The following is a 15,665-nucleotide window of genomic DNA, read 5'->3' as shown; positions in this document are numbered from 1 at the left end:
TAGTCATCTGGCGCCATATTCTCTTCGGCATTGGTGAAGCGGCGTTTCACCTTCCATTAACTGCGGTTGCCTTTTGCGCGTCCCGAGGTGTTCGCCTCTTCGCTTCATGTCTTCAAATACCAGCCAAGGGTTTCGGCCTCAAACACATCTCCATCCACCATAGTTCCTTTGCTCTCTTCTGCCTGTTGAAACCCTGTAGCGGTTTTCTTTCTTCCTTCCGTAGATCCAACCATCTCTCATGGCCAGCGAGGACAACCGAGGCAAGCGCGCGGCGGAGGAGATCTTGGAAGAGGACATGCCGATGAACCAGCGTCTCCGACGCATGAGGTGAGATTGGCAACCTCTGTTCATGATGATAATCCGTTCTGACTCGCCTATAGGTTCATTGTGAATGATAGCCTTTGTCCTTTCCCCAGGACCGGCTACCCACTGATGCTGCATCTTCCACGCCAGCTTCGTCGTCAGATTCTTCCAACTTGTGCGACGGTGATGATGCCTGGTGCTTCTTCCGAGAATGGAGGGTGGCCGAGGACCGCTATTCCGAGGCGATTCGGAACAACTGCCAGCTCGAGATTTGTCTAGGGGTCTTCCAAGCGGCCCTTAATGCGGCTAAGGAGGAGGCCAATGCCGTTCGAGCGTGGCTGACTGAGTCTGACGCCGCGGTAGCAGGTAAGATGAGTTCCATGAATATTTCTATTCTGATTTCCACTACCTTTGTCTTGATAGTCTTCTATAATTGCCAGCTCAAACGGTGTAGTTGGAGTCTCTCCAACTGGCTGCGAACACGGCCGCGCATGCCATCAACGCTCGGGGTTCCCTCATTGATGCACGTCTCCAAGACATCCCGGCCCACGTTCAGGAGATTACCCTCCACAGTGTTCGTCACGGCACGTCTGTGGCGCTAACTGTGGTGTAGGTCCAGACCGAGCATGATCTCCACGCCATGGAGGTTGGCTTCCTGATTGGCAACGGCCCTGAGGGACATGAGGACTTGATAGAAGACTTCACCATAGCGGTTGAGGCCATCGTGGACATCACATCTGCTCAGGATGTGGTGAATAAGGTCTTCGATTAGGTTGTACTTAGGGTGAACTGAGGAATGAAACCTTCTGCCTTTCCATGACTATCTTAGTGCAATGCCCTTGTGTATAACTGTTTATCTTTTGTTTTTGCTCTATAGGCGATACATATCGTATCGACTTTTATTGTCTTTGAAGATTTTCATTAGAGGCGATACCCTCCTAGTACCGGCTATTAGAGCCGAGAATGAATCGGCTATCAAATGTTGACCAGATGTTAAGATAACGTCCCGCAGAACTTTTCATATCAAAGGTCAAATGATTAATCAACCTAGAGCATGCATTTCGCAACAAAACTTCATTTAAGAAATCCATCGATTCTGATCCGCACTTAGGATTCCATTTAGCATTCATACGTCGGCCCAAACCCATACTCAGAACTAATGTTTATTTTCCTTTATTCCAATGGCCGACATGAAGCCGTGATTTTTCTACCAAAATAAACTCTCAGAGCCGATCACTTGCATCGGCTGTTGGCTTTCATTACTGATCTTAATGAAGCCTCCTTCCCATGACTTGCTAGAAAAACATTCGAAGTCTCCTAGTTCCCAAAGGACTAGATCGGCTGTTGCGATGCTCACGGACTCATCAGCGCGAACCAGTTCAACATCATCTCGAACCAGTTCGACATCATCTCCATGCCATTGAATCAAACACTAATGAATGGTTGATGGTATACAACAGTTCACATGAATTCAATCACGACCAAGGAGCAAACTGTATGACCCTTTTTCATCGATGACGAAGAATGTGGTGAGCAGAGTCTTGCTTCCGATCATTAGTTCGACGTTTATTGCCCCTGGGTCTTAGACGTATTGCCTCCAAAATCTTTAAGCATCATGTTAGTCTCCATTAGATCTCCTAGCCCTTTGCCAAGTTTATGAAAAGTGGTGTAAGGCATAAGATTGATAGAAGCATCCTCCGTCCACTAACATCTTGTTCATCGGCTTTCCATCAACAAGACCTTTCATATATAAAGCTTTTAAGTGCCGATGCTTGACTGGCTTGTCAAATATTGCTTGTTGTACAACCGTTAACTTGGCAACTATATCCTCATACTCTGATTCATCGAAATCCGAATAAACTTCTTGATCTACTAGAGCTCTAAATTCTGATGGCAGCAGAAAAGTCATTTGGATATTAGCCGATGGTTGCTTTCTATCGGCTGTTTGCTTGGTACGCCATACTTGAGGTTTACCAGATGCCTGAGTCTATTTCATCTCTTTATTCCTTAGGTATTGCACCCTTCTCTTATGGCTTCTTGTTAAACCTCCTAGGCACCACTGGCCTTCCTGCCACACATATTTTCTTTCATTGCCTTCTTCTCCATAATTAGCCCATTCTTGGTCAACAACTCGCTTTCCAAGCCGATCATGAACACTTTTATTTTTTAAGCGCCGATCCATGTTATTATGATGATATGCATCTTGAGCATGGATAGACCGGCGGTTGGTTTGAGACTGCCTATACTCCCAATATTGATTGCTACATTCTGGATAGTCATGTCTGGTAGGCAACTTCAAACCTTCATTCCAGCAATGTCTAAAGAAAGGACAATTCCAATATAATTTGGCTTGTTTCCTTTCATACCTCTCTTCTTTCAGTTGATGCTGGTATGCTTGATCCTTTAACCAATGTCGATAATCCTTTTCCTTCTGGCACTGCCATTTATTCAACAGAATCTGAGATGTAACTCGCGGCTTTGTCGTCCCTGCTTTTGACGTCTCCCTCTGCTCGTATCGGCTCTTTTGCTCGGCACGACGTCTCCTAATCTCTCTATACTCGTCAGCCGATATTTGCATCTTGGGATCGACCATTCCAGCTTCTTTCGATTTGGTCGATGCTAGGACCTTAGTCTTCCCTTTGATCAGCCTAGCATCAACCATGTTTTGATCTCCTGGGAAAGGATTATCATCAACTTTCATTTTTCGAGGCGTATCAAATTTGAGCCTCCCTTGCTGAATAGCCCTATGTATATGTTGCCGAAAGATTCTGCATTCATTAGTGGAATGAGAAGTAGCATTATGGAACTTGCAGAACTTTTTATTCTTCAACTGATCAGGGGGCAACATAACATGACCATCGGGCAACTTGATCTGCCCCTTCTCAAGTAAGAAATCGAAGAGCTTGTCTGATTTGGTGACATCAAAGTCATAGCTCTCCTCGACTCCTCTTCCCCAAGGATTTGGCACCATCACTGTCTTCTTGCCCCAATTTCATTCAGCCGCAGCAACTTCTTCTTTATCATCTTCATAGCCATCATTGACTAAATATGGATCATAAGCTTCAGCTACTATGGTACTCTTCTAAAATCGGGTATCTCTGCGCATACTCTAGAATTGGCTATTGAGCACTGCCACTCGTTGAGCCAATTGACCCAAGTTATCAAATTCTTGTCCCATCAGCTTTTCTTTCCACATTGGCAGCATTCCTTGAATAGCTAAAGCAGCTAGTTGATCATCAGCCAAGCTTAAGCAGAAGCACAAGTTCCTGGTTTCTCGAAACCTCTGAAGAAATTTAGTGCCCAATTCATTAGTCTTCTGTCTTATAGTTGTTAGATCGGTAATCTTCTTTTCTCCTGTTCTAGTGTAAAAATATGTATGAAACTTCTTCTCTAGGTCAGCCCAATTGGCAATGGAACTGACTGGTAGTGATGAAAACCAAGTGAAGGCTGGCCCTAATAAGGACAAGGAGAAGAAACGAACTCGATGGGCATCCTCAACTGATGCTTCGCCCAATTGTGTAAGATACCGATTGACATGTTCTATCGTGCTTGTACTATCTTGGCCAGTGAACTTAGCAAACTCTGGGAGCCTATAATTTGTGGGAAGAGCGACCAAATCATACCATTCTGGATATGGGCGTTTGTATAAAAAGGTCAGCCCTTTTGGCTTCAGACCGAACTGATTTTTCATCATCTCGGTCACCCTCAGCAATAATTCATCAACTTGCGGATTTGGATTCCTCTACACCTGCTGACCCATCTATGGATTGAAATCCTGCATGCCTTGATATCCTGGATTTGGCATCATGTGAAGGGTGTTATAATCTGTGCCATAGTGATACCCTTGTGGAATCTCGATCTGCTGGGTCCTTTGCTGGCTTGCTGCTTGAAGTCTCTGATTGTAGACATAAGGATCTATATCTCTATGAATCTTTTGAATTGATGGTGCTATCTTTTGAGTCGACGATGGTATGTGGCCTGATGTGCCAAAATTGATCACCTAGTTCTGACTTTGCCCCACCGGCTATTGCACATGCTGTACTAGTGGTCTAGGATTGTGCTGTATCTGATTTGCAGTAGTCCCTTGAGTTTGTTCAGATGAACCCTGAACTGCCTGACATCACCATTACCAGCTGGTGCTGCTTCTTGATGGCTGGTACCGACTTGATTAGTCCCTTGGGTCGACGGATCTGGAATATTATAACAAGCTAGCCCACCTTGACCAACTGGAAACCCATGAATCGCCTCTCTCATGGCATTGTGGAATATGTCCAAGAAAGCTTCGTTATGGCTTGATATGGCATCACAAACAGATTTGTCTACAACTTCCTTAAAGAAATGTATGTCTTCATCTTCAATTGTATCCGTCTGCCCATGTAGTAGAACTCTTGGTAGTAGAAATTTCTGAATAATTGTGTTGTCACGTGTTTTGGTGTAGGACAACAAATACTTGTTCTGAAACTCTTCTATAGCTTTGACTGATGATACCCTTATCCCCATCAGGTAGATCTTCATAATGCAGCATAAGGATGTCATTGTTATTGTGAACCGCCATGACGATTGTGGGGTCCCACTGGGCGTGCCAGAAACGAGTGTCGACATGGAATTTGGATCCCGTGCCGAGGACACGCGTAGTAAGCCGAAAGGGTCCGCTCGATGGAGCTGGAGATCCACCTAGGTTCAGTGCAAGGGTGGTCGATCCTACGCACTCCTCCTAAGATGTGCCAGTCAATTTGACCCTACAATTGACAAGGAGAGAAAGTTTATCAGTAATTAAGGGCAGAACGTGCCGGTGTTGCCAGACAATCCTGAATATGCGGCTCTAGGAGCCGATATGAAAGGAGATCGACTAAATAGACGATTCCAGCATATTCATAAGAATAAATTGGTTAAAGCTCATGGGTTGTGTAAGAAGAATCAGTTATCGTTCAGGATGGATATCATTCTTTAAACAAATATTGGTCAATAGTAATAAGATATTAACAATAATTGGTTCTTGCTAAGCCAATGACTGCAAGTAACCGAACCCCTTTTTTATGAAAGAAACAGCTCATCATCATTCAACCATTTAATAGAGATAAATCTAATGAACATATTAGATCTCATCTATCGCTATAACCAGTGGGGCATGAGGCAAAATCATGCAGGCCATAGAAACAACAATAGACTCGACGACCCTAACTTATTACTAATATCAGTGGGGCATGAGGCAGAATCATGCAGGCCGTAATACAATAATAAGATCATGGGCTAACACATCTTTCAACCTATCACTACTTCAATGATCTCGTGATGCGAACTGTTCATGAAAGCGCTCGATATCGGCTAAAACAGCCGATTCAGGCATAGCGCACAGTTAAGGTCATGCCCTCTCAGGAAATAGATCTATCAAATAACGATCCCCACTCCACGATGTTAACAGTGGGGTGTGAGGCAGAATCACACAGGCCATGATAACGGGCCATGGAATAGGTTTTGCTAGCCAATAGATCTACTCAAGATCAAACATGCATTAACCGCACGCTATGCACGATCAAGATTGATGTAAAACAGCTAATAAAACATAACTCATCGTTTAAAGTGCAGATTAGATCAGTTTAAATTAACAAATGATGGGTTAAAAAGGATGTAAGGCTGATCTAGACCAATCCCAATCGAGCGAAGTGATATTGCTGTAATTAAATAAATAATGGAAGCAATAAGCAATATCGGTAACTTAATGAATCTATCCGAAGGAACGCCACCCTTAGATAGAGCCGATAACTTGACCTTAATCAAGTTCGAGCAGTGGAGGTCGACCGGATTGATGCAGCCGTACTTGAACTAGACAAGAGTCGATGACTAACTCATACCAGAGTCGCAGTGGAGGTCGACCGGATCAATGCTGCCGTACGAACCGAGGTATAAGCCATGATGGTACTTACAGACAAGCAGTGGAGGTCGACTGGATCGATGCAGCCGTACTTGCTGAAGAACTCACCGAGATCTACTCTACTCCTACTCCTAAGGGGTGGCTGGAGCCAAAAAAAGTAAATAACTTGTATTGGATTGATTGTGTGTCCTTTACAATAGCCGAGGTTTGATATTTATACCCGGGACCTTGCGCATGACTCCTGTCTAAATATGACTTATCACAACTTTTGACCCTAGAGAAGACATTCCTAATTTAAGATAACTTGGACTCTAATCTTTCTCTTTTTATAGAGTCAAACATGTCTCGCCCTAGTGCCGATCATAGCCTTTGTCGTTATCTGCTGGCGCTATCTGAAGAAAGTCGATTCCAATTTTTGCATTCGAATTAGTTGTTTCCGATCTGCACGTAATTGATTCCTCGATGTCATGATCTTGGGAGCTTTTGAGTCCATGTGACTCTTCTTCTAGATTTTGGTGTAAACAGGTTGCAATGAACTTGTTGCACCGTCGACTGCAACCCCTCAAGCTTCGCTCTTCATTCGCCTTTAATTACACCAGGCCCACGGACCCCTACCGTGAAGCCCCCGAGGTCCTCACCGGTTTTGAGATTTAGGAATGGCTAAACGCCATCCTCACCAACAAGGGCGTAACGGCAGTCGGGATGCACCCATAAAATAGGGATAATCCCCACCTGGAGGTATGTATCTCCTTTGTTCGTCTTCTGCTGATTTTTTGAATGTATCTTGTCATTTATGGACAACCTTTTCCTTTTGCAGTCAAGGAAAAAGTTTGACATCTAGGAGGATGAACGCCAGGCTGATGAGAGGTCGGACGTCCCGAGAGGCTCCAAGCGCCAAACGGCACCGAGTCCCCTAGGTCGTCTGGCTAAGAGGACCCGAACCTCCCTTCAATGCACGCCTGGTGGCAATCGACCGGCTCTGGGGATGGGCCCTATGTCGACTGCTCCAACGCCCACCCGAGTGCCTCCTATTGCTAAAGGAGGAACAAGGCACTCGGATGGGATGACAACTGGTGGGGCCAACCCGTTTCCTGATAACTCAGAGGCCACTCGAGGGAAAGAAATTGCCCCTCCATCTGCTGCTCCAACACCCACCTGAGTGCCTCCTGTTACTGAAGAAGGAACAAGGCACTCGGGTGGCATGACCATTGATGGGGCAAACCCCCTTCCCGAGACCCCAGAGGCCATTCGAGGGAAGGAAATCGCCCTGCAACCTTCAAAGAAGAGCGCTCCCAAACCTGGTGCCTTCCAAATTGCGACCTAGGAACGGTTATGTTCCACTCTCACCAAGAGCGACCCAAAACCATTCAGGTCACTGGTGTCAAATGATAAGACAAGTTGGGAGCCTCTGGCTCCCAAACCAATCCCTTCTGTCACTCCAAATGCTGAGGCAGGGGGTAGCATCGTTCGACCCCATCTCCAAATAAAAGTCACCTCCAGGTATGTTCTTTTGACTTGTCATCTGCTATGCATGCATGATCCGACTCCTACAATGTCACTGCAGGAAAAGAACCATCTCTCCAATCAACAGTCCTAGGGCGATGATCACTCTACTTGTTGAGGCAAAGCCCAACAGACTTGAGGAGGTCATGATTCCAACAATCCTATCCCTCCCAAGCATCACGGAATTAGTTGAAGCGTCGAGGGAGCTCTAGGATGAAGCACCTCACAACTCCACGACTGCTGACATACCAGTCAACCAGTTGGAAAATGTCAGAGGTACGTTACTGCATTCACTCCCATCATGTTTCTTGTTCTTCAATCTCACTCTATTGTTCTTCAGACCCCTCTCTAGATGCCCCTGGTACCAGTCAGCCAAGCCCTGAATACGGCCTGAGTCCTCCCAGCCAAGCATCCTATATCCGCCCTCTGTATCGCGATGGTAAACATTGGGTGGATGACTCGGACAAAGTGGAGTTCTATGGAGCCGATGGGGAACTTCATACAATCAACTTATACGAAATGGCTTGGGACTAGGATAGGCTAGAGGGAATCCATCGTGAGTACACTGAGAGCCTTGGAGTAAGTTGATCCTTGAGAAACTCCCGAGTATTCTCTTGATTATAGTCTCGAATTTGTTCTTCTTGCAGGAGATGAAGGACCGTAACCAAACATGCATGGAATTATTATCCATTACATTGTCCCGGAGGTCTACAGGGTCGAAACTGAATTGGCTGCCGCTGCTGCTGACAACCTCAAGCTGCTGAAACAACTCGCAGGCAACAAATCTAAGGATCTCTCAGCAGCTTCAGTCACCTCCTCAAGGAGATCTGAAGCTATTGAGAAAACAAACGCCGAGTTGCGGAAGCAGCCCGAGGAAGCCGACACCCCAGCCAGAGAGCACCAGTCAGAGAAGACCCAAATGCTCCAAGAAATCGAGAATTCCAAAAGCCGTACATGGGAAACAGTCAAGGAGAACACCCGACTGCGCAAACAGCTAGAGGAGTCGGTTACTCGGGCAAAGAAAGCCAAAGAAGAGAATAGCCGACTGCTCACTGCCATGGAAGGCATAAAGAAGGAGCGAGAAGAAATGTCTTCGAAATACTCCGATAAGAAAACCTTTAATCTTTATGTCTTCTCTCTCATCTGTTGATTTACCTCTGGGTTTACAGAACTCCAGAAGTCCATTGAAGAGAAAGAGAAAGAAATCCAAAAGACCAAGGACGAAGCTCTTCAGACTTCTGCTGCGATGAAGACTGAATTTGATGGTAAGTCCCTGATTCCTAGGTAATTATAAGCACCAACAGATTCATTGTTCTGCTAACTAACTTATTACTCTACCGACTGCCTTTTATTACAGCATATCGATATAAAGTCTTCAGCCAGTTCAAAGATTTTCAAAGCCGACTGAATGGTGAATCAAGAAGGCTATTGGCCTTATCAATAGCGGCGACTTCCACCCTGGGCTTCCTACTTCCGGATGGCGACCCAAACGCTTCACTGCCACTGACTGCCCATGTTGAAAACAACCCCGCACTAGTGCGGAAACATTGCAAGACAGTTAGCACCATAGCAGTTGCCCAGGCGGTGTCGATCTTGAAGTCCCACTACCCCGAGATAGATTACTCCATCATCAATGACGGGTATGCCGTTGAAGACATCGAAGAAGCGGCCAGACTATATGCTGAGGCCGAACCACTTGTCCGAAACTTTACCAATGAACTTCATGTAGACCCCTAAAGGGCATTCGGACTCGTGTAATTGGCTCTCTGTAATATAAATTATGTGATAAATGAATATTTGTCTTAAAAAATATCCATGTACCTAGCCAACTTTGTATGTCTTGTTATTTCTGTGATGTCCGAGTACCCAGCTAGCCCCAGACTACTTATAGTTTCATAATTGTGAAAGTAAAAGCAGTCAAGAACACCGAATACTTAAAATGAATGTCCATACCATCTCCGACTGCTTCAAAGATGACAGACTGATTCTTAAAATTGTTAATGGCCAGTTAGCCCCCGACTGCTTATAGTTTCATAATTGTGAAAGTAAAAGCAGTCAAAAACAGTTAGCCCCTGATTGCTTCTTAACCTAGAAATGTGGAAAAGAAACATAGCCGCGAACACTGTAAACCTTAGAGAATGAAATCATCTCCTGAGTGCTTGTATTAAACTAAAAAGTGTACAAGGACTCAAAAAATGCTTCTAATGTACAAAAATTCTTGGAAATAGAAATTTACAAGTAGGCCCTGAGTGCCTAAAGCAGTTGGAAACGTTGTAAGCCAGCCAAATTATGTGTAGAAACATTGTAGCTAGTCGATGTTCCAAGACTTCTGTACCGTATGTCCATCTTCAGTTGACAATCTATAAGCCCCCGGGCGTAGTACTTGTGAGACCACATAGGGGCCTTCCCACTGAGGACTTAATTTATTGTGGCCCTCAGTGGTCTGCACTCACCGGAGTACCAAGTCGCCAACATATTGAAAGCCCAACTGCGTACACTTCGCTGATGGTAATGCTGAAGAGCTTGTTGATACAAGGCTGAACGGACCGTTGCTTGATCTCTGGCTTCTTCAAGGATATCAAGGTCGAGCTGCATGGATGAATGATTTGAGTCCTCATTAAAGTTAACCACTCGGGTTGATTGTAGCCTCAGTTCCGATGGGAAGACTGCTTCAGCGCCAAAGACTAGGTAAAACAGAGGTTCCCCAGTAGAGCGGTTGGGAGTAGTTCGTAGTGCCCAAAGGATACCAGGTAGCTCCACAACCCATGCAGACTTATAATTGTGTAGTCGGTCAAATGACTTCTTCTTGATACCTTGGAAAACCAACGTGTTTGCTCGCTCGACCTGTCCATTGCTCTGTGGGTGTGCCATGGAAGCAAGACAAATCTGAGTGCCCAAGTCATCTCAGTAAGCTGTGAACTTCTTACTAGTGAACTGAGTGCCTTGATCTATAATGATTCTATTCAGCACACCGATCCTACAAACTATCCCGCATACAAAGCGAATAGCAGTGTCTGTCGTGATCTTCCCGACTGGTTCGGCTTCATTCCACTTAGTAAACTTGTCAATTGCTATGAATAGGAATTTATATCCACCCCTAGCCCTTGGAAAAGGTCCAAGAATATCCAACCCCCATACGGCGAATGGCCAGGTAATAGGAATGGTTTGTAACTCCTGTGCTGGCTTGTGTATCTGTCGAGCATAAAATTGACAATTTTCACAAGTTCGCACAATTTGTTGGGCTTTAGCGACAACAGTCGGCCAATAAAAACCATGGCAAAAAGCCTTTCCCACCATGGATTTGTAACAGGCGTGGCTGCTGCACATGCCCAAGTGGATATCCTGCAAAAGGGATCAACCCTCCTCCAGAGATACACACTTCATCAGAATTCCCAAAGGGCTCTTACGATAGAGACTCCCATCGATGACCAAATAATTTTTGGCCTCGCGTTGAAGCCGTTCAGCCTTATCTGGGTCAGTCGGCAAAATGTCTCGGACTAAGAAATCCAGAAAATCGAAAATCCAGTCGGTTTCGATGCTAGCCACTTCAGGAATAGTCAGCGGGTGTTCTGTAGCAATAGCGATAGATGGCTTATATAATGCTTCCATGAAAACCCCCGCCAGTATAGGAGAACGCTCTAACCCCATCTTAGCCAAAGTGTCTGCTTCTGTGTTAAACTTGCATAGAATATGAGTGACCTCCAAGCCTTCAAACTTGTCCTCAAGTTTTTAGACTTCCTGACAGTATGCTGTCATCTTGGGGTCAATTGTATCATTATCCTTCATAATCTACGCGACTAACAGCTAAGAATCTCCATGAATCACCAACCTCTTTATACATAAAGAAATGGCAATCCGAAGACCGTAGAGAATAGCCTCGTATTCTGCAACATTATTGGACACTTTGAAGTGTAACTGCAGTATATACTTCAGCTTCTCACCGGTCAGTGAAACCAATACAATACCATCTCCATCGCCTTCCCACTTAAGAGAGACATCAAAAAACATAGTCCAGTACTCGTAGACCTCAGCCGGTGTTGGTGTTTGATACTCCATCCACTTGGCAATGAAATCCACAAGAGCCTAAGACTTGATTGTTGTCCTCGGTCGGTACTCAATGTCAAACATCCCGAGTTCCATGGCCCATTTGGCAACTCAACCCATAATATCTCGATTACGAATGATGTCACCAATGGGGAAGGAAGTGACAATGGTGATGTGATGATGTTGGAAATAATGCTGTAACTTTCTGGAAGTGATTAAAACAGCATAAAACAACTTCTGTACTTGAGGATACCGTACCTTTGAGTCGCCGAGTACTTCACTGATGAAATAGACTGGACATTGAATCTTTTGTGCCTTATTGGCTCTATCCATTCTACGACCAATGTTGTACTGACAACATGAGGTGTTGATGCGATGTATAGCAGTAATGGCTCCCTTTTAATCGGGGCAACCAGGGTGGGTGGGCTTGACAAAAATTTCTTCAAGTCTTCAAATGCTTCCTGAGCTTCGGCAGTCCATGTAAAACTGTCTTGCTTCTTGAGCAATCTAAAGAAGGGCATTGCTTGTTCCCCGAGTCAAGAAACCAGTTGGCTGAGGGCTGCCAAGCAACCAGTTAGTCGATGGACATCTTTCTGAGAGGTCGTGACCTTCATATCGAGGATGGCCATAATCTTCTCGGGGTTAGCTTCGATGCTGCGTTGAGAGATAATAAAACCCAACAACTTCCCTGATTGCTCACACTTTTTTGGATTGAGCTTCATCCGATACTCGTGGAGATTGTCAAAAGTTTCTTATAGATCAACCAAGAGGTCATTCTGAGTTCTTGATTTTACTATAATGGCATCGACGTAGGCCTTAGCATTTCTCCCAATCTGTTTATGTAGACAACGCTGAATGCAACATTGATACATTGCTCCAGCATTTTTCAGACCAAAAGGCATAGAGACATAACAATAAATGCCAAAAGGCGTTGTAAATGATGTACATATACAATCGGACTCTTTCAGACTTATCTGATGATATCCCGAATATGCATCTAAAAATGAGTACAAATCGTAACCCACCGTTGAATCCACGAGCTGATCGATGCGTGGAAGGGTGAATGGATCACTCAGACAAGCCTTGTTGAGGTCTGTGTAATCAACACACATCCTCCACTTGTCGTTCTTCTTTTTCACCAGGACCGGATTTGCAACCCAGTCGGGTGATGGACTTCCTTGATGAACCTGGCAGCTAGGAGCCAAGTGACTTCCTCCTTGATAGCTTCTTTTTAGTCTAGGGCAAAGCGTCTAAGCCATTGTTTGATCAGCTTCACCCCAGGCTGAACATTCAATTTGTGCTCAATCACCTCCCTTAGAACGTCGGGCATGTCCGATGGCTGCCATGTGAACACATCCCAGTTGTCTCAGAGAAAGGTGACGAGCTTGAGTTCCTATTTAGGATCGAGCTCGGCACTAATAACCGCCGTCTTGGAGGGCTTGTCCTGGTCTAGCACTACCCTCTTGGTTGGGCAGTCGGGCTGAGCCAGACCCAAGTTCTTCGAAGGAACCTCGCCGAGATCTTTGTGATGTTTTGCGGCTTGATTGACATCCGCCGCCTCCAGGGAGACCTCAAGAGCCTCGACGAGTTGAATATGCTCCTGCTCGTAAGTATAAGCCTGCTGGACATCACCTCGTACAGAAATGATGCCATTGTGAGCAGGGATCTTCATGACTTGGTATATGTAATGTGGTACCGCCATGAATTTCGCCATGAACGGCCTTCCCGAGATGGCATGATAAGCTGTCTCGAAATCGGCCACCCCGAAGTTGACAGTTTCGGTAGGATATTTGTCTCGAGTGATGAAGGTCACCAGGAGTTCAATGTTCCTAAGTGGTATAGCAGGCTTTCTAGGGACAATGTCGTGGAAAGGCGCTACACTTGACTTGATCCGACTGCGTGGGATCTTCATGTCGTCGAGTGTTCTGGCGAAGATGATGTTGAGGCCTGCCCCACCATCAATAAGCACTCGGTTGAGTTTGACCTTGCCGATGGTGGGTGCCACCATGAGTGCAGGCCTCCCTGGCTAAGGCACGTAGTTGGGATGGTCCTCTCTAGAGAAAGTGATCAGATATTCTGACCACTTGAGATACTGGGGGGTGACGACCACCACTGTGTTGATCTCCCGAGCGGTCAGCTTTTGCTGCCGCTTCGACTCGTACATAGAGGCACACCCCAATAACATGTTCAACTCTACATTTGGCTCCTAGAACTATAAATCCTCCCTAGGAGCCGGCTGCTTGTCTCCCGGCTGTCACAGAACTGACCAATTTATAAGAGCACAAGTACAAAAACAATCACCGAAACGATCAAATTCTCGAACTTGAGCCCATATAAACCTGGTAGTCAACCGAAATCTCGAAGGATTTCAAACCAACTTGCATACAACCAAGATCATAGTAATTCAACATAACATATCGTATGTTACAACATTTCACAGACGTTGGCAAATAGATTACATCATCACAGAGTCATTGTTATTACAAAACAAGTCTTGTAAAACATGCGGAAGCAAAGAGTTTAACTCACACACCCGAGTTCAAATACACATACTGGTTCGCTGATCACGGCCCGCAAAAGCATTCAGATAAGAGAACGGAGATCATGCCCATGATCTAGTCTTCATCACCCGCCGGGTGGAGACAATACTTACAGAATCCCTGATATAGAAGGTCATCTGCAATAAGAGGGAATAAACCCTGAGTACGGGAATGTACTCAGCTAGACTTACCCGTCGAAAACCAAACAAATAACACCAAGGATTATGCATAGCTTAATATAGTGGAGCTGGCTGACACTTTCTTTTTGTAGAAAAGCATAGGTAGTATGATCAACTCTTACCCTGACTAGCAGTGACTTTTTAGCCATTAACGTGTCAACTACATTAGCACCTATACTACGCAATTATTTTATTAGGGTGCAAACATTAATAACCATATCAGGTATTCATTGTGGCAACCTTATCATCATCATCCATTTAACCATATCGTTAAATTAATTGAATCTACGTTGCCGCTGCTCAGTCAAGTTCTCACTATCCGGGAGAGACGGCGATTCGAATCGATTCCTATCTAGCTGGAGGGGTATTCCTAAACACAAACCCTGCTTCCCCCGTTAGGGTCGCAAACAAGTCACCTTTGGTACGATTCAGGAGTCGCAAGTCCGAACAGATCGACATTCTCAGAGAACCACTCTGCCAAGGTTGTTCAGGACTCTAACCCGCCTTGGACTTATGCCAATGGCTCTCCGCACATCCTTACTACCTCCAGAATGCACGCCACTATTCGCGTCCTCGGCCTGAGTCGAGCTACTAGGCTTCGCGGTCGGAACGACTTATCCGGCCAGCTAAGTGTTAGGCTGCGTTCAACATGACATGAGGACGTACATCGTATCGGTCCTTAAACGACTCAGACAGAGTCACTATATTCAAACCCTACACAAGACCCCGCCCGGTCTTAATTCATTATTCACATGGTTCTTTTCCACGATAGCAAATATAGCCAACCGTGATCCACCTCTTCCTAAAGCTCGCAGGTGACAGGAAATCACCTGACTTCTACCGCACTAAGCATCGCTAAGCATTTAACCCGTCCTAAACTTAAATAGGATTCCAGTGCGATATCTGGACAAGGAAGGATATATAATGCAGCAATTGGTTCCAACCAATTCCTATACTTAATGCATTATCAACGAATAAAAGATACTCAATGTATTTGTAAAAGCATGGGAGGCTTAATATGCTCCGGGGCTTGCCTTTCAGGAACGAGGAAGGCTGGTGGTCAGGGCACTCGGGCAACTCCTCCGCGGCGGCTGCTTCGTCGGCTTCCTGCACCTCGGGTTCCTCCTCCTGGTTGGCTCCCTCGAACTCCAGCAATGTCACTCCCTCCGGCACACCTATTGCATGAATGCGCAAGATAAATATCATGGATGCACATGAACGAAT

The 15,665-nt window shown here is 45.4% G+C and overlaps 1 protein-coding gene across 1 annotated transcript; it reads right to left on the bottom strand.

Moving 5' to 3' along the window:
* Nucleotides 1–13,115: 13,115 nt before the first annotated feature.
* Nucleotides 13,116–13,730, bottom strand: LOC136479979 (uncharacterized). Its single transcript, XM_066477669.1, has one exon. The coding sequence runs from the start codon at nt 13,728–13,730 to the stop codon at nt 13,116–13,118; it is 615 nt and encodes a 204-aa protein (XP_066333766.1).
* Between the last annotated feature and the right edge of the window lie 1,935 nt (nt 13,731–15,665).

Source organism: Miscanthus floridulus, chromosome 9 (assembly GCF_019320115.1).
Source record: "Miscanthus floridulus cultivar M001 chromosome 9, ASM1932011v1, whole genome shotgun sequence".
Lineage (NCBI taxonomy): Eukaryota > Viridiplantae > Streptophyta > Magnoliopsida > Poales > Poaceae > Miscanthus > Miscanthus floridulus.
The sequence above is the reverse complement of the archived record's forward strand: the minus strand, read 5'-3'. Positions and strand labels throughout refer to the sequence as shown.

Coding starts and splice junctions, on each gene's coding strand:
- LOC136479979 (XM_066477669.1), bottom strand. CDS start 13,730: ATGGTGGCACCCACCATCGGCAAGGTCAAACTCAACCGAGTGCTTATT.